This window comes from Odocoileus virginianus, unplaced genomic scaffold (genome assembly GCF_023699985.2).
Source record: "Odocoileus virginianus isolate 20LAN1187 ecotype Illinois unplaced genomic scaffold, Ovbor_1.2 Unplaced_Contig_16, whole genome shotgun sequence".
NCBI classification, from domain to species: domain Eukaryota; kingdom Metazoa; phylum Chordata; class Mammalia; order Artiodactyla; family Cervidae; genus Odocoileus; species Odocoileus virginianus.
This window is the reverse complement of record NW_027224333.1, coordinates 1,207,281-1,231,288: the sequence shown is the minus strand read 5'-3', so window position 1 is coordinate 1,231,288 and position 24,008 is coordinate 1,207,281. Positions and strand designations below refer to the sequence as shown.

Genomic DNA, 24,008 nt, shown 5'->3' with positions numbered 1-24,008 from the left:
CCGACCCAGGGATCGAACCCAATCTCCTGCATCTCCTGCATTGCAGGCATATTCTTTACTGCTGAGCCACCAGGGAAGCCCCTTGATACATATAATTTGCTGCTAAATGCGATTTTAATTTTAGATGTCTCATAAGTAGTACACCAACTTTCTTAGGCTTAGATTGAGTACAGAATTTTTCTTATTCGACATAATTTTAGAAAAGTGTACAAAAAACCACTCCAAGAATGATATATTAGCAAGGCTTGAGAATATAGTCCATTATACAATCCATTTGGATCCATTTAGTGAGTGGGAAGGAGGGAAATTAGCATTTGCTGCTCATTTACCTTGAGACAGGATCTCAGTTAATATCTTTGTTAAATTATTTCATTTTATCCCTACAGGAACTGTATTAGGTAGGAATGAATAATCACCCTGTTTTATAGATGTTTTCATGCATTCATTCAGATCAGGCAGCTTGCTGTGTCATGGCGTCTTCATGGTGAAAACAAGATGACTGGGGGTCTTGCCCACTGGGAGCACATGAGAAAACTGTAAGTATCAGGGAGCAGTCCTAAATGCCAGCTGTCACTACTGTTGTTCAGTTGCTTAGTCATGTCTGACTCTTTGTAACGTCATGGGCTGCAGCACTCCAAGGTTCCCTGTCCTTAAGAAGTTTGCTCAAATTCATGTCTATTGAGTTGATGATACCATCCAACCATTTCATCTTCTGCCACCCCCTTCTCCTCCTGCCCTCAATCTTTCCCAGCATCAGGGCCTTTTTCAGTGAGTCGGCACTACTCCTGAGCAATTAGCATAGAGCCAAGGGCTTGATTCTAAAGCATATGCATCTCTTACAATGCAAAACTCGAGGCTCTCTCCCCTCTTGGGTTTTTTTTTTTTCATGTTTCTGAATTGAAAAATCTTTCTGCAGTCTGATTCAGCTTGTAGGCAAACATATGCACTTTAAGTGATGTAAGGATGCAGAAAAATTGCATCCAATTCTAACTTGAGGAAGGCCTGCAGTATTAAGTTTCCTGTGGTCATTCTATCCTTGACTAGAAGAGTAAAGATGGTTTACAAGTACACAGGTGCCAAAGCCCAAGGCAGACAGACAGGAACAGAGCTGTGAAGTCACGTTTTAGAGAAGAATGTTAAGTAATATGAAAACACAAATCGAAGGAACATTGTGGAGTATCTACAACACCAAAGACATGTTTATAGGAGTGGCCAGCAATGTTATCACAACTGTAGATAGAGGTAGCTATTAGGAGCCCAGTTTTCTGAGTCAAAAATAGCTCTTGGACAAACCCAAAGAATCACAGTTAAAAGGTGACAGTGCTAGGATTTGAACCCAGGTTTCCAAATTACAAGTTCAATGTCATTGCCCTTTTACCACATTCTGGTTGCTGGAAAAGGCAAAGGGTTCAAGAATTGACCAAGAGGATTGACTATAGAGACAGACAGAGATGGGATGAAGAAACAGAGTGACAAGGGCTCCTAGCAAATTTTTACAGGTAATACGCATTCAAACTTGATGGAAGTTTAAACTTTTCATAAGTACTATGCCAAGTTTCTTATGGATTTAGTGAAGAGTTTTGCTTATTTAACATCATGTTAGCAAAGTGCACATACAATCACACCAAAAATTATGTATTAGTGAGGCTTGAGAATAGAGTATTGGATTGATCAATAAGTTCATTCAGGTGTTTCCATAAGTTGTTATGGAATAAGCCACAGGAACTTTCTGGCGAACCCTATATATGATAAAATTCATTTGTGGAAAGAGCAATGGGTCATGATTCTATTCTTGATGAGATGGGCCTGTGAGAGGTAGAGTTGAATGGGTCCAAGTATGACCTGCTGGGTCAAAGGGAGATGCCATGTGGGCATCCATGCTCTTGTGTTAGACTTCAAATGCAGATCTTCTTCCAGAACATTCTATCTTAACTGTTATAGGGACATGTTCTCTCTCCTGCTAGGTGAGAATTTATCCATGTTAGACTGGCTCAGACTTTTAAGAAGTGCTGAGAAATTCAACTCATACTAGCCATTTCATCTGGACATTGCACAATTTATAGCTGGAGAAAAGTACTAGTGGATCCCAGTTGGAAACCATGATGTAAGTGTAAATGCTGTCTACTTGAGTGTCCTGGGTGCACTGGAGTATTAGTGCTGTTAGCAGTTTTTTAACTTTAACATGAATATTTCAGGCACCTGGAGGCAGTCCAGATGAGAGCAGTGGAGACAATTAAACACTTGGAACTGACGAGTCCTGAGGAAAGAAGCTGGCTGCTTTGGAGGAGGGAGGAGATCATTTTAAGGATATAAAAGGGATGATAACCAGCTGTTATCCATGTTCATTGGCAGAGATAAGTATCTAACCAGTCGCAGAGGAAATCTCAAAAAGAAGAAAGAACACAAAGAAACTGGCTGGATACTAGACTAGAGCCATAAAGAGACTATACCCTCCTCCCATTGAAGGGATACTGGAAGCGGAAATACCACTGCTGACCTCTGTGTGGTATTTTGAGAATCAGCACAGTGTGCAGTATAAGCAAGCCCTCGATAAGCTGTAGTTTTCTTTCTCTTCCCCTGAAGAAATTCAGGTCAGAAGATGGTAAGTATTTTTTTGCCCTAGGCCAAGGGCTGGCAAAGTCCAGTGTGTGTGCTAAGTCACTTCAGTTGTGTCTGACTCTCTGCAACCCCATGGACTATAGTCCACCAGGCTCTTCTGTCCATGGGATTTTCCAGGCAAGAATACTGGAGTGGGTTACCATGCCCTCCTCCAAGGGATCTTCCCAACCCAGGGATCAAACCCTTCCTGCATTGGTGGGTGGGTTCTTTACCACTAAGCGCCACCTGGGAAGCCCTGGCCAAGGGCCAGATCTGACCTGCCACCTGTTTTTGCCAGTGGTCTTATTGGAACACACTGTTGCCCGTTCATTTGCATCTATACTAGGCTGCTGGAGACCTATCATGGCTGAGTTGGGTAGTTGTCATGGGGACTAGATAACCTTCATAGCCGAACATATTTACTCTCTGGTCCTTTATAAACAGAGTTTGCAGAGCCCTGCTTCTGGATAAAGGTCAGGAAGAAGGAGCTGTCTGGGGTCTTCCAGGGATAGGCTTCAATTATTGCTTTGGATAAAGGTGAGTTGACTCTGAAAATTTCACTAAATGAAAAGTCAATGTCAATGGCATTGGCTGGAGATGTCATGCATTTAGGTGGCATGAGGTGCTTTTCTTGGGCTCCCTAAGAATTGCTATAGGTGTTTGCATCAGTGAAGGCGAGTAATTTTATGCCTATCAAGTATGTGCACTGAAGGCGCAGTGATCCCTGTCAGTTTCACTGCTGAGCTGTCCCTTCAAATCATGTAATGTTTATGTCCCCCACCATAGAATAAAGAAGATTTTCAAAGAAGGAGGTATGAAGTTGACAGTTGGGTCCTCTCTCTCCCACATGAGTTGGTCTTGACCTTTGAGGAGAGGCAAACCTTCTCAACCAAATAAAAACAGGACTCACAGAGAAAAACACCTGGGTGGTTTTTAAAACTAGATAAGCCTTGAGATGGAAGAAAAGATTCCCTTTTATGTTTTGGTCTTCATTTTGATTCTTCGTTATTAAGTATATGATAAGATCAGGTCTGAGAGTCATAGTAAATGCAGTTTTGTGCCATCATAAGCTTTCTTCCCCAGTAAAAGGAGGCAGATTTTATTCTTTCTAACTGGCAGACTCTTGTTTCAAAGGCCTTGAACTCCCGGCTGATACTGAAAAGGCTTTGACAGGTCAAAGGGAAGCATTTTGAGCTGGAACAAAGCAACTCAAAGCCTCTATTCTCTCTGGTACCCAGCCTTGAAAATGCAAACAAAAGCAAGGCAGGGCAAGGCCAACCAATCACGGCCCAGACACGGGAGCCCAGGCACTGAGAATTTCCCAGCAGCCCCTGCACTCACCTCTCAGTGATATTCTTAGCAGTCTGTAGGAAACGCGCGTGATCATTCTCCTTCAGAGAGTGTTCTGCTTGGGAGATGAGTGATGCCGACCGCTCGATGCACTGTTTGCAGTTTGCAATCTGCTGAGCCAGTTTGCGAAGCCTCATCACCTGGAACAAAAGAGGCACGGAGATGGTTGGTTACCCGGGTAGGCTTGCTTAGTGAAAATGCATTGTGCTGGACCCTCACAGTGTGCTAGTTCGGTTGTGTGCAAGTCATCCTTCACTAAAAGTTCAAACAGGAGGCAGAGAAAGCTGCGAACCCCAGTCATGGCACTCTTGTCTGAGCTATTCTTTATCTTCTTGGAGAAGTGTCACTAATTTGTTTCAGGAGGAAGCCCTGAATTGCGAATTGCTTCCCTGTTGATGGGGAAAAAAGGTGTTGCCCAGTGTGAGTTAGAGGGCCACTGGGCCTCTTCCCTCAGCCATTCTAACACAATGACTGTAAGATCACAGGGAACCCTGGAACTTTCTCTATTGTATTTTTTCAGCCAACGAGAAAATAAAACATCACTGTAGGTGCAAAACGTGTGGCTTAAGTCAAATGAAAAGTTCTTTGCCATCCATGTAAGAGAATGGTGATGTAAACACATTAGATAGTACTATTTCCCACACTATCACAAACTCATGTGTTAAATTAACAGAAAGGGAGCATTTTTTCCATTGATTAATATTTTTCCTGTTCCACAGATGAGAGAAAGCCAAAAAAAGCACAGCTGGACCATTTCCCCTCACCGGGAACGTCATTTCCAGGCACTTTGTGCTTGCTTGATAACTAAAACTATTTTGATAAGCAGTTCCCAGTCTGGATAAAAATGCTCATTTGGTTCCAACCTCCATTCCAACTTCTGATTCTGTCTTGCTTGAAAACGACCCTCAAACATAACTGACCATCACCTTAGGGCAGGCTGTGATAAGTCCATGGTAACCCACTTGACCGGTCACACTGGTGTTTGCAGTGTGCTGGGAGATGAAGCCCTCTGGCCAGAAGCCAGGGGAAAATGAGAGTGCTAATTGGAACAGCAGTGCACCCTGTGCGCGCCGCCCCCGCCCCCGCCCCCACCCCCTCCGTCCCAGCTCAAGTCTACACAGCCTGGGACAGGTCTTGGCCGGCTTTCTGATCATTCCGGAATGGAAAACAGCCTGGGGTGAAAGGGTAGGGAGGAGGCCAGTTCATCTGTCTTGCAGACAAGGCTGGCTCGGGTTCCCTCCAGAATTCCTGCTAACTCCAAGAAATTCCTCCTTTCTCCAAGTCATCATTATCATCCCTGTGCAAGTCTAATCGAAGTAAAGGAAGGAAGGAGATGTCAGAACTCGAGTCCTCTGAGGACTGTCCAATTTCAGCTCTGTTGTACCGGAGCAGACAAAGGAAATGAATGCTGAACTGTGAGGCGGCAGCCACAAGATTGCAGGCAAGAGTGAGATTCTTGAAAGTCAAGGGTTAGAGAAATGAAGTGTCAAAACTCTGGAGCATACAGTATGTTATCTTAAGCCCGGTAAAATATTTACCACATTATATATAATTACAGTGACCATCACTGCCAATTAACTGTGTTTGTTAGTTGAATAAAATGACACTTATTGTACACCAAATAGAATTTAGCTTCTAACAGCATTATATCCAGAGGTAAAGCTCAGAAAGGCATCGAGTCCAATTCAAGATGTTGGAACACATCCAGAAGAAATTGTCAGAGGAAGGAATACTTAATCACAAGTTACATGGCAGAACTGAAGATATTTAGTATAATTCTAACAGCAACAAAACAAATAAGGTCCAAGTATTCCTTTTGAATAACTTCATGTCCTTTCAGTATACGTTGTAGTGATCACACAGATTACAAATGGAAAAATGCTTGACCTGCACTTTCTTCTTTAAAATAAAAAACACACAAAATTCTATCATGATGCTGGAAATTCAAAGTGACATAAGAAGAAAAGGAAAAAAAAAGTCCTAAATCATGCATAAGTTGAATTCAAGCCAAAATGAGAGCCACCTTAGAAAATATACAAATGTTTTACAGAAGACAACTTGGTTTAATTTTAATTTTACTTCTGTGTAGAATTCCATCTGATAGACCAGACTGGAGCTTTATAAGCCTGGCGTGCACAAGAATCAGTTGGGGATTTCTTAAAGAAAACCTGTAAATGTCTGGGCCAACACTTCAAAATCCTAGGTGAGGGCTTATAATTGGCAGGCTGTGGGAATCTGCATTTTAACAAGCAATGGATATTTTTTGCTCTGCAGGTGATGAATCACCAGAATGGATGGGATTAGCATTTTAAAAAACTAAATGAAAGAGGAGAGGAGAAAAGACAGTAGCAGAGTGCATTCCTTGTAGAAAGGGTAAGTTGGGTTTTGTAAAACTTACTTCTCTATGTGTCCGTGTGTCAGTGCTGGGTTTGATGTATTTTTTACTGTGGGTTTCAGTAAAAAAGAAAGAAAAAAGAAAAGAAAACCACTTTCCTAAGTTAGTTCACAAACTATGGTCTATGGACCATAACCAGCACAAAACCTGTTTGTGTAAATAAAGTTTTATCAGCACAGGGCCACATGCATGTGTTTATGAATCATTTATGGCTGCTTTCACACTATACCATTGGGCAGTGGTGAGCAGTAATGACAGTCTATAGGTCACAACTGAAAATATTTATTATACCTGGCCCTTTACAAAGTTTGCTGACCTAAATGATTCTAATCAGATAGCCATGATTTGGATCACATTATATGAAACAGTGTCCTACATGGTACCACACTTCAGGATCAGACACTGAGTATTTAGCAAACTACAAATGCCTTCATTAGAAAACACCTTTTAAAATATATTACTTAATTTTTTTTTCCAAGTTGGCAGTGTTCTTTTTTCCTTGGGGAAGTGTGACTGAATGTTGTCATTTGTGGAGTTCACTTCTACAGTCATCATGGAAATACTTTCTTTGTTGGAATCTCCTTTTATTGGGGACATAAGCGTATTTATATCAATTTACTTGCTGTTTATTTTACCTTACAAATGCTTTTAAAAGTGGCCCTTTATTTTTCTTTAAGTGTATTTTAAGTGCTTTTATTATCTACATGGGTTCTCACCCCAAAATTGTTTGGTCCAAACCATTGATCCTCAATTAAGAGAAGTATCTGAACTGACAATAAGGACTGTACTGAGCATTTTTATAAGGCTATACAAAAGCCCTGACATGGACTCCAGGGTAATTACCAGCAATTTTGGAGACTCAGAGCACATAAAATTAGTGATGAGAAGGGACCCCCTTTTGTTTTTAGCTGCAGCTTTCTCAGATATGTGTCTGAACATAAGTACATTGTTTGCTTGACCTGGAGTCTGCTGTCAGCTTTCCGTGTGTTGATGTGTGGATATGAAATTTATCCCCTACTGCTGAAGAAATAAGCCAGCTCTTTCTTGGGGAGTCTCAGAGCTTGAGACTCTTCAGTCAGTCCAAGTATAAAGGCTGTTGAGCTATTATTTCAAAGAAGGCGCAATGGTCTAAGGGAAGGAATTACCAGTCTGTACTAATGGGTAACAGCATCATCTGATTGGCAGCCTTCCCCACCCCCCGCCCACCATGGTTGGAGGATACGCAGTGAGTTTGTTTTCTCTGGTTCTAGGGCGTTATGATTGGCACTAGATACAAAGGCAAAGCCAAGAGGTGGGTCAGATTAACCTTTGTGGGCTCCATGATTCTGCTTTCAGCTCCCCACTTTTAAGTGCTGGTCTTTGGATTGCATGTCGTCAGATTTCCCAGTTACCACCCTGGACACCCTCACTGGGCCCCAAGCCCATATTTGGAGATGCTGGGCAGGGAGTTGGCATGCATGCTCTTCTTTTCTTTAAAATGTCTCTCTGACACCCAATTCCCTGGCCAGGGACTTAGTCACTGTGAATTCCCAGGTTTAGGGATGAACTAGTCCTTCGGACACGACTGAACTGACTTAGCAGCAGCAGCAACAGGAGTCCTTGGTCATGTGCCAAGGTAGTAACTCAATGGAAAGCTGAACTGGGCCCTCATCTTTCTTCTGAGATCACATCCCTGGGAAAACATGCATTTTTAAGAAGGGATACACCTCAAAAGTACAGTTTTTCAAGTCATATGACCAATGTTGCCATACACAGCACCAGCGTTAGCAAATGTCAGTGTTTTCATCATATTAGCATAGGATTTTTCAGAAGGCAGTAAAATATTATTGACATTGAAGCCCTTGAATGTCCCTCCCTAATTCCATTCATGTGTCTCTCTAGAGGAAAACACACTTCTGATGACTCCCAAGCATGCTAATGTATGTTTGCCTCAATAGTGTATGCAATTTTTTGTAGTTCATCAAACTGTATATAATATTTCTTATTCTCTATGAATCATTATAAACCTTGCTTCTCTTTCTATGACTCGTCCATATAAATATGTATCACCCCAGTTCATTGCTTTTAATTTTCTGAAGACTGTTCCATGGTATAAATACACAAGTTCAGTTCAGTCACTCAGTTGTGTCCAACTCTTTGCAACCCCATGGACTGCAGCACACCAGGCCTCCCTGTCCATCACCAACTCCCAGAGCTTGCTCAAACTCATGTCCATCGAGTCAGTGATGCCATCCAACTATCTCATCCTCTGTCACCCCCTTCTCCTCCTGCCCTCAATCTTTCCCAGCATCAAGGTCTTTTCCAATGAGTCAGTTCTTCACATCAGGTGGCCAAAGTATTGGAGCTTCAGCATCAGTCCTTCCAATGAATATTCAGGACTGATTTCCTTTAGGATTGACTGGTTTGATCTCCTTGCTGTCCATGAGAGAGTCCCCATTTTCAAGATAATGAATATACATACATATACACATGCATGTATACATGTACACATATACATACATGTATATATACATATACATGTGTATACACACATATGTATCATATGTGCATGTGTGTGTGTGTGTGCATGTATATATATGCATATACCCCCAGTTCTCTTCCTGCCCCTTTGTCATTTATCCTGCCCACCCCTCTGTCACTCATCCTTCAGCATTCACTGATTTGTTTTCTGCCACTGTAGCTAATTAGAAAGAGTTGTTTCTGGAATTCTGTATGAATATACTCATGCAGTATATACTATTTTCTGTCTGGCTTTTTTCACTCATGATTCATGTTGTCACATGGGCTTCCTTGCTGAATAGCATTGTATGGAAATGCCACTAATCATTTCTGTATTCATCTATTGATAGCCATTGGGTCATTTGCAGTCAAGGGCTATTGTTGTTTAGTCATTAAGTTGTGTTGACTCTTTTGCAACCCCATGAACTGTAGCCCACTGGGCTCCTCTGTCCATGGGATTTCCCAGGCAAGAATGCTGGGGTGGGTTGCCATTTCCTTCTCCAGGGAATCTTCCTAAACAAGGGATCTCCTACATCTCCTACATTGGCAGGTGAATTCTTCACCACTAGTGCCACCTGGGAAGTCATTACCCTTAATATTACCATGAAAATTCATGTCCAAATTTTATATAAACATTCACTTTCATTTTTCTTGGTAAACACCTAAAATGGCTGGATGAAAGGGTACGTGTATATTTAACTACTGAAGAAACTGTCAAACAGTTTTCTAAAATACAGTTTCCATTCTTAGAACTGTGTGTGAGTTACAGTTAATCCACATTCTTACCAGCACTTGGCATAGTCCATCTTTTAAATCCAACCATCCTAAGAGGTAAGTAGTTGTATCTTACTGAGGTTTTACTTTGCATTTCCTTAATGACTTAATGATTTTGATCATCTTTTCATGTGCTTATTTGCCATCCTGATACCTTCTTTAGTAAAGTAGTTATTCAAATCTTTTATCCATTGTGGTGAAGGGGTCATCTATTTCCTTAATCATGAGTTTTAAAAATTTGTTATATATTCCAGATACATGTACTTGGTTAAATAAATCATCTATAAATATTTTTCCTAATGTGTGGTTTGTCTTTACACTCACTTAAGAGTGCCTTGAGAAGTTTTTACTTTTGATAATATAAAATGTATAATTATCTCTTTAGTTTGTAAATATTTCTTTTATGTTTTTGCCATTGTATATAATCTTGGGTCAACCCAAGCTCACCAAGATTTCCTCCTGTTTTCTCTTGTAGAGTCTTCATAATTTTTACATTTAAGTATATCACCCATGTATATTTAATTTTTGTATGTAGTGTGAAGTACAGATCAAGTTACCTATTCTTATGTGTAGAGTCTCCCCCTGTGGAGGCTGAAACGCAGCTTCCAAAACTGCCTTCCAGCTGAGTTTTCTTTGCAACTTCAGTGTAGACATTTTCTCCTCCAAAACTTCTAATTTGTTGTTTTTATATCTATTTTTTCTTATTTCCTATCCTCCTTTTTGTGGTTTCACAACTTTTTGCTCTTCTAAGATAGAAGTTATTCCTCTGTGGATCTCTTTGAACATCTAAATATTTTCCCATCAAATTCCTTTCATCTGAGGTGAGAAAATGTCTTCGTTGATTTTGTTGGGGGCGTTTTAGAAATTCAAGATGTCTTTATATGCTTTGGAATTGTGGTTTGCATTTCAGTTTTCAAAGGGCAGCAGTCATTCATAAGTTTTTTTCCTCCCTCACTCACCTTGCTTAGCCTAGCCTGTCTGTCTTACAGTCGCCCTCACCTCATCCTTGGGGTCCTCATGCAGGAATCTTGTATTATCTCTGCATTGCTGAGGCTCTTGCATTTTGTGTAGGTATCAGAAACAGTAAGTGCAAAGCCAGGCTCCAACCCAACTGACTTGCTCCAGACTCCCAGGCCTGAAGTTTGTCAAAAGCTCTGACCCAAGGTGGAGGCTGGCAAGAAACTTTTGTCAGTCCCTTTCAGTGAGCTGAGAAGCCTTATCTCATTTGGGGCCCAGCTATGTGTCTCTTTGCTTTTCTCTTTTACTATGTTCTGGATCACAGACACATTCAGGGCAGAGTGGGTACACCAGAGCATGAAGCCCACGTATCATCATGGCTGGAACTGGGGACACCCTTTCGCTACTTTAATCTAGTTTATGAGAGTAACCCTCATGCTGCGGAGGTAAGGAAGGGAAAGGAGGACGTGCTGGCCAGGAGGTTGTGGTGGAGTCACTGCAGGCTGAATAAGGCCCCCCAAAGATGCCTGCATCCTAATCCCATGAGTTAAAAAAAAATGTGACCTTACATGTTCCTTTACACAGCAGTCTTGGCAAATGTGACTAAATTCCGAGTCTGGAGCTAAGGGAATATTATCCTGGATTATCTGGGTGATCCCAATGTAATTATAAGGGTCCTGATGAGAGAGAACCAGGAGAGTCTGTGCCAGAGAAAAGAGATCTGAGGTGGGAAGTAATGCTCAGAGTGATGTGATGAAGAAACCACCAGCCAAGGAATGCGGGTGGCTCCTATAAGCCAGAAAAGAAATGAATTCCGCTGTACACCTTCAGAAAGAAACAGCACTGCTGAAATAGTGACAGGAGCACAGTTGTGACTGGTTTTAGACTTCTGACCTTCAGAAGGTCAGATAATAAATCTGTGTTGTGTTAAGCCACTAAGTTTGTGGTAATTTGTTTGAGCAGCAATAAGGAAGTAATGTGTATTGAGAGCTGATCCCTGCACATGACCATGTAAGGGCAAACAAACTGCCTTCCATATGCATATTAATAATTAATTACAGTTGTTTTCAGTCTCTCATGTGTCTGAGAACCTGGAAGATGTCAGGTATTAAGAAATATACACATGGTGCCTGATGATGGAAGAGGACACAGATCCAGTACAGATTTCAGACTGACAATATAATTTCTACGTGGGATAAGTAATTGTTTAACACATCTGAGTCCATCCTTGGCCAGGGAATAATTTTTTTTAAAAACTTGTCATTTTGTATAGGAGTATAGCTGATCAACAATGTTGTGATAGTTTCAGGTGAACAGCAAAGGGACTCAGCCATACATATACAGGTACCCATTCTCCCCCAAACTCCCCTCCCATCCAGGCTGCCACATAACATTGAGCAGAGTTCCCTGTGCTATACAGTAGGTCCTTGCTGGTTATCCATTTTAAATATAGCAGAGTGTATATGTCCATGCCAAGCTATCTCTTCAAGTCAGGGAATAATTTTATATTAATTTGATAATCCACAACTTCAGGACCTATTTGATTTGACCTTAACTTTTGTGATCATCACAATGTACATGTGTAAATGTTTTTCATTCTACATAGACAAAGCAGTCTAAAACATTATACAATGAGAAGTGTCTTTCAAATTTTGTAGAAAACCAAAGAACACAGACATTTGCTTTTGTAATCTCTCTATACTACTTAATTCTTGCTGATTGGATTTAATTATACATATTTCCTTATAGTTATGAGCACTAATAAGAGAAATTCAAGAACTGATTTCATCGTGACCAATCTTTTTTATTTTTAAATATTTACAAAATTGTCTTGAGGGTGGCAAAGAAATGGGATAAAGTGGATCAAAAATTTATCAATACAAATACAACTACTTTAAAAATAGAATAAAGTGATTCTAGCATTATCAACATTTTGAAATTAATTGTTGCAGGTGTGTTCAGGAGACCATCACACAAAGAAAGGGTGGAGCAAAAATTGGCCCGCGAAGGGGCTTTGACCTACATCCTGAAGACTTAAAGAGTACAACCACAGAAAATACAGAAAAGGGAGGCATTCAGTATTTCTTAAGCTATTGGCTTGCATGGGAGTATATTTTCTCCAGGTAGAGAATTTGAAACCTTCTGCCCTAGAAATCGTACCTTTCCTTCTTTGATCTTGGTTCCAATGATTTGTCGTCTTTGCTGAATGATCTCAATAAGAAGATCACATTCCTCCATCAATTTGGCTTCTTGACGTGATGCATTGACCTATGGGATAGATAAAATGGTGAGCATTAATTTAGTGTCTGTTTTCCATTAAATGCTCCCTTTTAAGATGGAGAGGGAGGTGGGAGGGGGGACTGGGATGGGGAATACATGTAAATCCATGGCTAATTCATATCAATGTATAACAAAAACTACTGTAATGATGTAAAGTAATTAGCCTCCAACTAATAAAAATTAATAAAAAAAAAAAAAAAAGATGTAGACTAGTAAACTTCTATTAATTGCTGAAAAGATACTTTATTTAAAAATTTTTTGAGGAAAAGTTACTATACAATCATATATAAGTTAGGCATACAATATAGTGAGTCACAATTTTTAAAGGTTATACTCCATGTCTAGTTATTATTAAGATACTGGCTATATTCCCTGTGTTATACAATATATCCTTGTAGCTTATCTATTTTATACATAGTAGTTTATACCTCCTGGCTTGGGAAGATCCCCTGGAGAAGGAAATGGCTACCCACTCCAGTATTGTTGCCTGGAGAATACCATGGACAGAGGAGCCTGGCGGGCTATAGTCTACAGGGTCACAAAGATTCCGACACGGGTGAGTAACACACTTTCACAGTTTATACCTCTTAATCCCCTACTACGTCTTCCCTCTCTCCACTGGTAACTAATAGTTTGTTCTCTAAATCTGTGATAAAAAGATGTTTTCAATGTTAACTCTTCTAATTATGCAGGGATGGCAAATATAAGACTTACATGTCTACTCTCTACCTTCAATCCTTGGAAAACATTTATTATCCAATGATAGCCATCTCTTTTTGCTAAGCCATGCTCAACCTCAGGATCGTTCTTAACACACCATGTATGTAGCTATTACCAATTAATTGAAAAGTGATATTTGCAATTCCTATTTTTATATTTTGAAGGGAAGTGCAGTTTGAGGCTACTAAACAAAAGTTAAACTAATACTGTTCTTTTATGGAAGATAGATTATGATCAATATCTTTTGGACACATTTTCCAAAAGCAAGCTAGCAAGGTGGCATCACGTTTATTTAACTTGTTGTCTTTTATATACATATGCAAACTTTGTGTTTAGTCACTATGAAAACATCAAAAAGGGAAAGGATGGTTAAAATAAATCTTATGACATAATTTTAAATGTTATCTCTGGAAGTCTGGGGATCTACCATGAAAGCCTGCCATTCTGCTGGCAAGGTCGATCATTGTCAAATGGCTTGCATTTGAAGTTTGTAAGGCTCACTGTATGCAAGAAAGGGTTAACATTAGCTCATTCTTGGCAACTGGGCTTCGGAAATACTGTGCACATGCTGTGTCCTCCACCTCATGATGATTCTGAAATGTTATTCATAGAGACCCAAAAACCACAGCTGTGGGAGATGGAGATAGGACAGGCCTGAATTTTATGATTTTAACACAGTACAGGAGAAGTGGCTGTGCTGTTATAAAGAATGTCAACAGACAATTGATGATTCCAGTATAACTCAGGGAGGAGACAGGGCCCAGACATGTAGCCCTTTTGATTGGGCATACTTTATTTAACTAGAGTAATTTCAATCTCTATGAATGAGATAAACTGGAAGTGGGGTCAGGAGTTCTTGTCATTCCTTTTGACTTCACACTGAATGTAATAACTGACAACAACTGAGCTATGCAAAGGATGGCAGTCTTTTGAAACCATGGACCCATTATGATGGAGAAAGTGAAATTTATGGAAAACAGCACCTTACACTTGAAAAATATCTCCTGGCATGACCCCTAAGAGCTAAACTGTATTTGAACATGAACATACAATCAAGGTAAATCTGACCGGAGGCAAGCTCCTTATAGGGATCTTTGGTTGTTGTATGACATGAGGTATCTATTCCAGGCACCTGGAGCCATATTTGACACAGAATAGGCATTCAAAAACTATTTGTCCAATGACTAGATAGTGAAAATGACCTTCCAACAAAAGACAAGGTAACATGTAATCAGGCAAGTAGGTATCCTGGTATACCGCAAGTAGGTAATATGCAGGTATTGAACGTGTTGGTTTCCTAAGACTGTGTAGACACAGAAGTATGTCTTCATGATTCTTTTTAGCAGGGAGGGTATTTATTTTCCTTATAGCCTTATTGAAATATTCTTTGTATATCATAAAAATCTCCCATTTGAAGTGTACAGTTTGTGGGTTTGAGTGTACTCAGAGTTTTAGAATCATCACAATCTAATTTTAGAAAAATTTCCACATCCCCTAAAGAATTCCATACCCATTTGCAGTAATTCCATATTCTGACTACCTACCCTATTTGAGGGCATAGGTAACCACTAGTCTATGATCTGTCTCTTTATGCATTTGCCTGTTCTCTACATTTCATATAAGTGGAATCAAACAATATATGATCCTTTTTGGTCTGGCTGATTTCACTTAGCATAATGTTTTCAAGATTGCTCTGTGTCATACCATGTGTCAGTACTTCATTCCTTTTTATGCCAAATATTATTACAGAAGTAATACACCACATTTTGTTTATCCATCCTCTAGTAGATGGACATTTGGGTTGCTTCTATTTTTTGGTTACTGAGAAACAGTATCACTGTGAACATTCATGTATAAATTTCTGTGTGCACATATGTATTCATTCTTCTTGAGTATAGAAGAATTGCTGGGTCACACGTCAACTCTGTTTAACTTTTTGAAGAACTGCCAAACTGGTTTCCAAAGGGGCCGCATCATTTTAGATTCCAAGAACAAGTATGTGAGGCTTCCAATTTCTCAACATCCTTGTCAACACTTGACACTGTCTGTCTTTTCTGTTTTATTCATCATAGTGGGTGTGGAGTAGCATCTTACTGTGGTTTTGAGTTGCATTCCCTGATGGTTAAAGATGTTGAGCATCTTTTCATGTGCTTATGGAACATTTGTGTACAGAGTCGTCTCTCTGTACCTCAGAGACGACTATTCAGATCTTTTGTTCTTTTTGTCATTGGGCCATTTACCTTATATAGTTAAATTCTATGATTTCTTTATATATTTTGGGTACACAGTCTCTTATTAGCTATGTGATTAGCAAATGTTTTCTCCCATTCTGTAGGCTGTCTTTTTGTTTTCTTGATGGTGACATTGGAAGCACAGAAGTTTTTAATTTTGATGACATCTAATTGTTCTATTGTCACTTGTGCTTTTGGTATCATAGCTAAGAAACCTAATTCAAGGTTGTGAAGATGTATGACTCTGTTTTCCTCTGCAAGTTTTATCTCTTACATATATATCTGTGAGCCATTTTAAAATAAGTTTTATGTATGGTGAGAAATAGGGATCTGATTTTATCCTTTTATTTATGGATATCCAGTTGCTAAAGCAGAAAAGACAATTCTTTCCTCCATTGCAGTATCTTAGTACCTGGTCAAAAAATCAATTGGCTATACTGTGAGGTCCTCAGGTTTTGACATTACTGCTAACATATTCTCTGCTTAAAGATTTTTTTCTAGTTTTGACTAAACCTAGTGAGACCATGCTAGTCCCTCTCAAGCAGGTACCATGAAGTGTGATATGGAATACGAGCTCTTCTCACAGGATGATTTTGAGAAAGTGAAGGAGTATCTGTTTCTAAGTTTCTGTATGTTGTAAATGAGGTGAATATTGCCTGAGTAGGATCATTGTAGTAAATACAATACCACAATATATGAGGAATCATATATGAGGAAATAACTTACATTATGAAGCCATAGACACATGTGAGGTAGTACTGTCTGCATGGAGAAGCAGTTTCGGTAAGAGACTATGATACAGTTTGTGATCTACGTCACTCTCCAAATCATTGCAATTTGGGCTACTCTATGGCAGGAAAAGTGTGAAGTTTCCAAATTTTTATAAGACTGCCAATCTTCCATTCCAATAGGTACAATAAAGTGAGTTGAACGCTATCCTATATTTCTAAACTCTTTCCACTACAAAGAAGTTTTCCACAGCAGTGCAGTTTGATGTGTTACTTCAAAAATGCTAAGGATTTGATTGGACTTCATTTTTATATAGGCTATTAAATCAAATATGGCCGGGTGTATGGGTTGCCTGCAGTGTGTGCAGGTGTTTCTAGATCTTGGTTTTGGTTTGGAAGTTGGCCGCTCCTGGTTATGATTTTACCTTTTATGTCTGCTTCTGAAACCTGTGCAACATCACAGGAAAAGAAATGCAAATCAAAACCACAATGAGATACCACCTCAAAGGGGTAAGAATGGCCATCAACAAAAAATCTACACAAAATATTATTGGCAGGCATGTCAACTGGGACAGACTCTTGAATAAATAAAGCACTGTCAAGAAAATAAAGTACTTATTAGTAAATTGGGGTTCAACTGAATTAAATTGGAGGAGAAATAAAAAGTCTTTGAAATCAACTTGTGCTACTGCAGAGACGCAATCAGAACACTTGATTATGGAAACTCTCCTTAGCTCTCTTTAGAACACTATATGTGTCAGAGTAAGTAAGTAACTAAGTCTCCTTAGAACACTATGTGTCAAAGTAAGTAGTCTCCTTAGCTCTATTAGAATACTCTGTGTCAGAGAAAGTAAGTCAGTCTGCTAAGCTCTCCTTAACACATTATGTGTCAGAGTAACTAGGTCTCCTTTGAAGCCTATATGTGTCAGAGTAACTAAGTCTCCTTGGCTCTACTTAGAACACTATGTGTCAGAGTCTGTAAGTAAGTCTCCTTAGCTCTCCTTAGAACATTATGAGTCAGAGTAAGTAAGTAGTAGGTAAGTCTCCTTAGCACATTATGTGTCAGTGTAAGTCAGTCTCTGTAGCTCTGCTTTGCTCTCCTTAGTTCTCCTTAGAATACTATGTGTCAGAGTAAGCATGTAAGTAAATAAGTTAGTCTGCTTACCTCTCCTTAGCACACAATATGTGTCAGAGTAAGAAGTCTCCTTAGCTCCCCTTAGCACACAATACTGTCAGAGAAGCTAAGTTCTTAACTTTCCTTAGAATACTATATGTGTCAGAGTAAGTAAGTAACTAAGTAACTATCCTGAGTTTTCCTTAGCACACTATGTGTCAGAGAAAGTAAGTCTGCTTAGCTCTCCTGAGAACACTGTGTGTCAGAGTAAGTAAGTAGATAAGTCTCCTTAGCACATTATATGTCAGAGTAAGTACTTCGCCTTAGAAGCCTATATGTGTCAGAAGAACTAAATAAGTCTCCTTAGCTCTCCTGACAACACTGTATCTGTCAGAGTACCTAAGAAACTAAGTAACTCTCCTTAGCTATTCTTGGAACACTATATGTGTCAGAGTAAGTAAGAAAATAAGGAATTTTCCTTAGCTCTCCTCAGAACACTATACATGTCAGAGTAAGGAAGTATGTCTCCTTAGCTCTGTTTAGAACACTGTATGTGTCACAGTAAGTAAGTAACTGAGTAAGTATCCTTAGCTCTCCTTAGAACACTATGCATGTCAGAGTAAGTAAGTAACTCTCTTAGCTCTCTTTAGGGCTCCTTAGAACACTATATGTGTAAGAGTAAATAAGTAACTAAGTATGTCACTTAGCTCTCCTTAGCTCTACTGAGAATACTATATGTGTCAGAGTACCTAAGTAACTAAGTCTCCTTAGACCTCCTTAGCTCTCCTTACAACACTGTGTCAGAGTAAGCAAGCAAGTCTCCTTAACTATCCTTACCTCTCCTTAAGACACTATATATGTCAGAGTAATTAAGTATGTAAGTAGGTAAGTCTCCTTCTCTCTCCTTAGAACACTGTACCTGTCAGAGGAAGTAGGTAAGTAACTCTCTTAGCTCCCCTCAGTACACTATATGTGTCAGAGTAAGTAAGTAACTTAAGTCTCTTAGCTGTCCTTAGAACACTATACATGTCACAGTAAGTAGTTAACTAAGTAAGTCTTCTTAGCCCTCCTTAGAACACTATTTGTATCAGAGTTAGTAAGTCTCCTTAGTTTTCCTTAGCTTTGCTTAGAACACTATGTATCAGAGTAAGTAAGTAAGTAGGTAAGTCTCCTTATCACATGCATCCAAGGAAGTAAGTATGACTCTGTAGCTCTGATTAGTTCTCCTGAGCTCTCCTTAGAACACTATGTGTCAAGAGTAAGGAAGTATGTTGCCTTAGCTCTGCTTAGAACACTATGTGTCTGAGTAAGTAAGTCTCCATAGCTCTCCTTGGAATACTATATGTGTCAGAGAAAGTACATAAGTCTGCTTAGTTCTCTTTAGCATGCTATATGTGTCAGTGTAAGTAAGTCTTCTTAGCTCTCCTTAGAACACTATATGTGTCAGAGTAAGTAAGTAAGTAGGTCAGAGTCCTTAGCTGCCTTAGATCTCCTTAGCAGATCCTGTGTGTCAGAGTAATTATTTAAGTAGGTAAGTCTCCTTATTTCTCCTGAGAACACTATACGTGTCAGAGTACCTAAGTAACTAAGTAAGTCTCCTTAGCCATCCTTTGCTCTCCTTAGGACGCTATGTGTCAGAGTAAGTAATAAATATCCATAGCCCTCCTTAGAACATTGTTATCAGAGTAAATAAGTAACCAACTAAGTAACTCTCCTTATTTCTCCTTAGAAAACTATGTGTCAGAGTAAGTCAGTCAGTCTTCTTACTTCTCCTTGGAACACTGTATTTGTCAGAGTAAGTCAGTCTCCTTATCTCTCCTTCACTCTGCCTAGAACCTTGTATGTGTCAGAGTAAGTAAGAAAATAAGGAATTCTCCTTAGCTCTCCTCAGAACACTATACATGTCAGAGTAAGGAAGTATGTCTCCTTATCTTAGTACACTATGTGTCATACTTAGTACACTATGTGTCAGAGTAAGCTCTCCTTAGAATACTATATGTGTCAGAGAAAGTAACTAAGTCTGCTTAGCTCTCCTTAGCACGCTATATGTTTCAGAGTAAGTAAGTCTCCTTAGCTCTCCTTGGAATACTATATGTGTAAGAGATAGTAAGTCTGCTTAGCTCTCCTTAGCACACTGTGTGTCAGAGTATGTAACTAAGTAGGTAAGTCTCCTTAGCACATTATGTGTCAGAGTAAGTCAGTAAGTCACCTTAGCTCAGAGTAAGTATGTATCAGAGTAAGTAAGTAAGTTAGTCTCCCTATCTCTGCTTTGCTCTCCTTAGTTCTCATGAGGTCTCCTTAGAACACTGTGTCTAAGAGTAAATAAGTAAGTCTCCTTAGCTCTGCTTAGAACAGTATGTGTCAGAGTAAGTAAGTAAAGTCTTCTTTGCTCTCCTTCAGTTCAGTTCAGTTGCTCAGTCGTGTCCAATTCTTTGTGACCCCATGAACCACAGCACACCAGGCTTCCCTGTCCATCACCAACTCCTGGAGTCCACCCAAACCCATGTCCATCGAGTCAGTGATGCCATTCAACCATCTCATCCTCTGTCATCCCCTTCTCCTGCCCTCAATCTTTCCCAGCATCAGGGTCTTTTCAAATGAGTCAGCTCTTTGCATCAGGTGGCCAAAGTATTGGAGTTTCAGCTTCAACATCAGTCCTTCCAATGAACACCCAGGACTAATTTCCTTTAGGATGGACTGGTTGGATTTCCTTGCAGTCCAAGGGACTCTCAAGAGTCTTCTCCAACACCACAGCTCAAAAGCATCAATTCTTCGGCACTCAGCTTTCTTTATAGCCCAACTCTCACATCCATACATGACTACTGGAAAAACCATAGCCTTGACTAGATGGACCTTTGTTGACAAAGTAATGTCTCTGCTTAGAACACTTATATGTGTCAGTGTAACTAAGTAAGTCTCCTTAGCCCTCCTTAACTCTCCTTATAACACTGTGTCAGAGTAAATATGTAAGCAACTAAGTAAGTCTCCTTATTACTTAGAATACTATATGTGTCAGAATGTGTAAGGAATTAGGAAAGTCTCCTTAGAACATTATGTGTCAGAGCTATTAAGTAACCAAGTAAGTCTCCTTAGCTCTTCTTAGAACACTGTGTCAGAGTAAGTAAGTAACTCTCCTTAGTTCACTTTAGAACATTGTATGTGTCAGAGTAAGTAAGTAGGTCAGAGTCCTTAGCTGCCTTAGCTCTCCTTAGAACACTATGTGTCAGAGTAAGTAAGTAAGAAGGTAAATATCCTTAACTATCCTTAACTCTACTTAGAACACTATATGTGTCAGAGTAATTAAATATATAAGTAGGTAATTCTCCTTAGCTCTCCTTAGAACACTATACCTGTCAGAATAAGTAATAAGTAAGTCTTCTCAGCTCTCCTTAGCACAATGTATGTGTCAGAGTAACCAAGTAACTAAGTCTCCTTTATCCTCCTTAGCTCTCCGTAGAACATGATGTTTCAGAGTACATAAGTCTCTTTAGCTCTCCTTAGCACACAATATGTGAAGGAAAGTTACATGGCTCAAAATAGCCTGGAGTTAAAACTCCCCTCCAGGTCCTCCCCACCATTCTATGCAAAACAAAGAACTCTCTCACCCAAAGGAAAAAAAATGGACATTAAGGTTGATTACGCCCAGCTCCCAGCCGGTCCAGCCTCTGGCCGATCTCCAGAATTCCTTGCCCCAGCCGTTTAAGAGATAACTACTCTGAACAACCTTGGAAGAACAGGCCCCCTTAAGACAGTAGATTTCCACATATATGCCTATATATACTTACTCTTTTCTTGGGTTAGTGCAGCAGCTCACTAATCTGACTGCTGCCCCTTCTCGCCTCATTAAAGGTGATCTGTTCCTGTAAAGTGCTGGTCTCGTTCTTTTTCTGAACCTCGACTTCTCTAACTCCCTTACCCTACAATATGTGTCAGAGAAACTGAGTACTTAGCTCTTCTTAAAACACTATATGTGTCAGAGAAAGTAAGTAACTAAGTCAGTCTCTTTAGCACACTATATGTGTCAGGGTAGGTAAGTAAGTTTCCTTAGCTGTATTAGAATATTCTGTGTGTCAGAGTAAGTAAGTAAGTCTGCTTAGCTCTCCTTAGCACACTATGGGTCAGAGTAAGTAAGTAAGTAAGTCTCCTTAGCACATTATGTGTCAGAGTACCTAAGTAACCAAGTAAGTCTCCTTAGCCTACCTTAGCTCTACTTAGAATGCTATATGTGTCAGAGTAAGTCTCCTTAACTCTCCTTACCTTTGCTCAGAACACTATGTGTCAGAGTAATTAAGTAAGTAGGTAAGTCTCCATAGCACATATGTCCAAGGAAGTAAGGATAACTCCACATCTCTGCTTAGCTCTCCTCAGCTCTCCTTAGAACAGTATGTGTCAGAGTAAATAAGTAAATCTCCTTAGCTCTCCTTAGAACACTATGTGTCAGTGTAAGTGAAAGTGAAGTCACTCAGTCATGTCCGACTCTCTGCAACCCCATGGACTGTAGCCTACCAGGCTCCTCCATCCATGGGATTTTCCAGGCAAGAATACTGGAGTTGGTTGCCATTTCCTTCTCCAGGGGATCTTCCCAACCCAGGGATCGAACCCAGGTCTCCTGCATTGTAGGCAGACGCTTTACCATCTGAGCCACCAGGTAAGTCTAATTAGCATATTACATGTCAGAGTAAGTCAGTAAGTCTCCTTAGCTCTCATTAGAACACTATATGTATTAGAGGAAGTAAGTACGTCTGCTCAGCTCTACTTAGCACGCTGTATGTGTCAGAGTAAGTAAGTCTCCTTACCTCTCCTTAGTACATTGTGTGTCAGAGTAGTAACTAAGAAGGTAAGTCTCCTTAGCACACTATGTTTCAGAGTAACTCAGTCAGTCTCTTTAGCTCTGCTTAGAACACTATGTGTCAGGTTAAGTAAGTCAGTCTCCTTACTTCTCCATAGAACACTATGTGTCAGAGTAAATAAGTCTCCTTAGCTCTCCTTAGAACACTGTATGTGTCAGAGTAAATAACAAACTCAGTAACTCTCCTTAGCTCTTCTTAGATTTCCTTAGAAGACTATATGTGTCAGAGCAACTAAATAACCATATAAGTCTCCTTAGCTTTCCTTACCTCTCCTTAGAACAATATATGTGTCACAGAAGTAACAAAGTGAGACTTCTTAGCTCTCCTTAGAACACTATATGTGTCAGAGTATGTAACTAAATTGTCTCCTTAACTCTCCTTAGAACACTGTATGTGTCCGAGTAACTAAGTCTCCTTAGCTCTATTAGAATACTATATGTGTCAGAAAAAGTAAGTAAATCTGCTTACCTCTTAGCACACTATGTGTGAGGGTAAGTAGTTAGGTATGTCTCCTTAGCACATTATGTGTCAGAGTAATTAGGTCTCCTTGGAAGCCTATATGTGTCACAGTAACTAAGTAAGTCTCCTTAGCTCTGCTTAGAACACTATGTGTCAGAGTAAGTAAGAAAGGATATCTCCTTAAATATCCTTAGATCTCCTTAGAATACTCTGTGTGTCAGAGTAATTAAGTTTGTAAGTTGGTAAGTCTACTTAACTTACCTTAGAACACTCTATGTGTCACAGTAAGTAAGTAACTCAGTAACTCTCCTTAGCTTTCCTTAGAAGACTATGTGTGTCAGAGCAACTAAGTAACCAAGTAAGTCTCCTAAGCTTTCCTTAGCTCTCCCTTCCACTCCTTAGAACAATATGTGTGTCAAAGTAAGTAACAAAGTAAGTCTCCTTAAAACACTATATGTGTTAGAATATATAAGTAACTAAGTCTCCTAGCTCACCTTAGAACACTATGTGTCAGAGTAAGTAAGGAACTTAGCTCTCTTGAGAGTACTTTGTCAGAGTAAGTAAATATGTCAGAGTCCTAAGCAGCAATACCTCCTTAGAAAACTATCTGTGTCAGAGTAAGTAAGAAAGAAGGTAAATCTCCTTAACTATCCTTAGCTCTCCTTAGAACACTCTATGTGTCACAGTGAATAAGTAACTTAGTAAGGCTCCTTAGAACACTCTGTCAGAGAATATAAGTAACCAAGGAAAGCTCCTTAGCCTTCCTTAGCTCTCCTTAGAACACTATGTGTCAGAGTAAATAAGTAACTGAGTAAGTCTCCATAGCTCTCCTTAGAACACTATATGTGTTCAGCTCAGTTCAGTTGCTCAGTCGTGTCCAACTCTTTGTGACCCCATGAACCGCAGCACGCCAGGCCTCCCTGTCCATCACCAACTCCCATAGTCCACCCAAACCCATGTCCATCGAGTTGGTGATGCCATCCAGCCATCTCATCCTCTGTCATCCCCTTCTCCTCCTGCCCCCAATCCTTCCCAGCATCAGGGTCTTTCCCA

At 39.8% G+C, this 24,008-nt stretch overlaps 1 protein-coding gene across 4 annotated transcripts in view; it reads right to left on the bottom strand.

The window, feature by feature from the left end:
* Window positions 1-24,008, bottom strand: part of MID1 (midline 1) — a 395,950-nt gene that overhangs the window by 28,552 nt on the left and 343,390 nt on the right. For all 4 annotated transcript variants that reach the window (XM_020911572.2, XM_070464124.1, XM_020911570.2 and 1 more), the window contains exons 4-5: window positions 12,734-12,841; window positions 3,940-4,088 (exon numbers count right to left, since the gene is read on the bottom strand). In XM_020911572.2, the coding sequence (XP_020767231.1) occupies window positions 3,940-4,088; window positions 12,734-12,841 (257 nt within the window). The remainder of the gene's footprint in view (window positions 1-3,939; window positions 4,089-12,733; window positions 12,842-24,008) is intronic.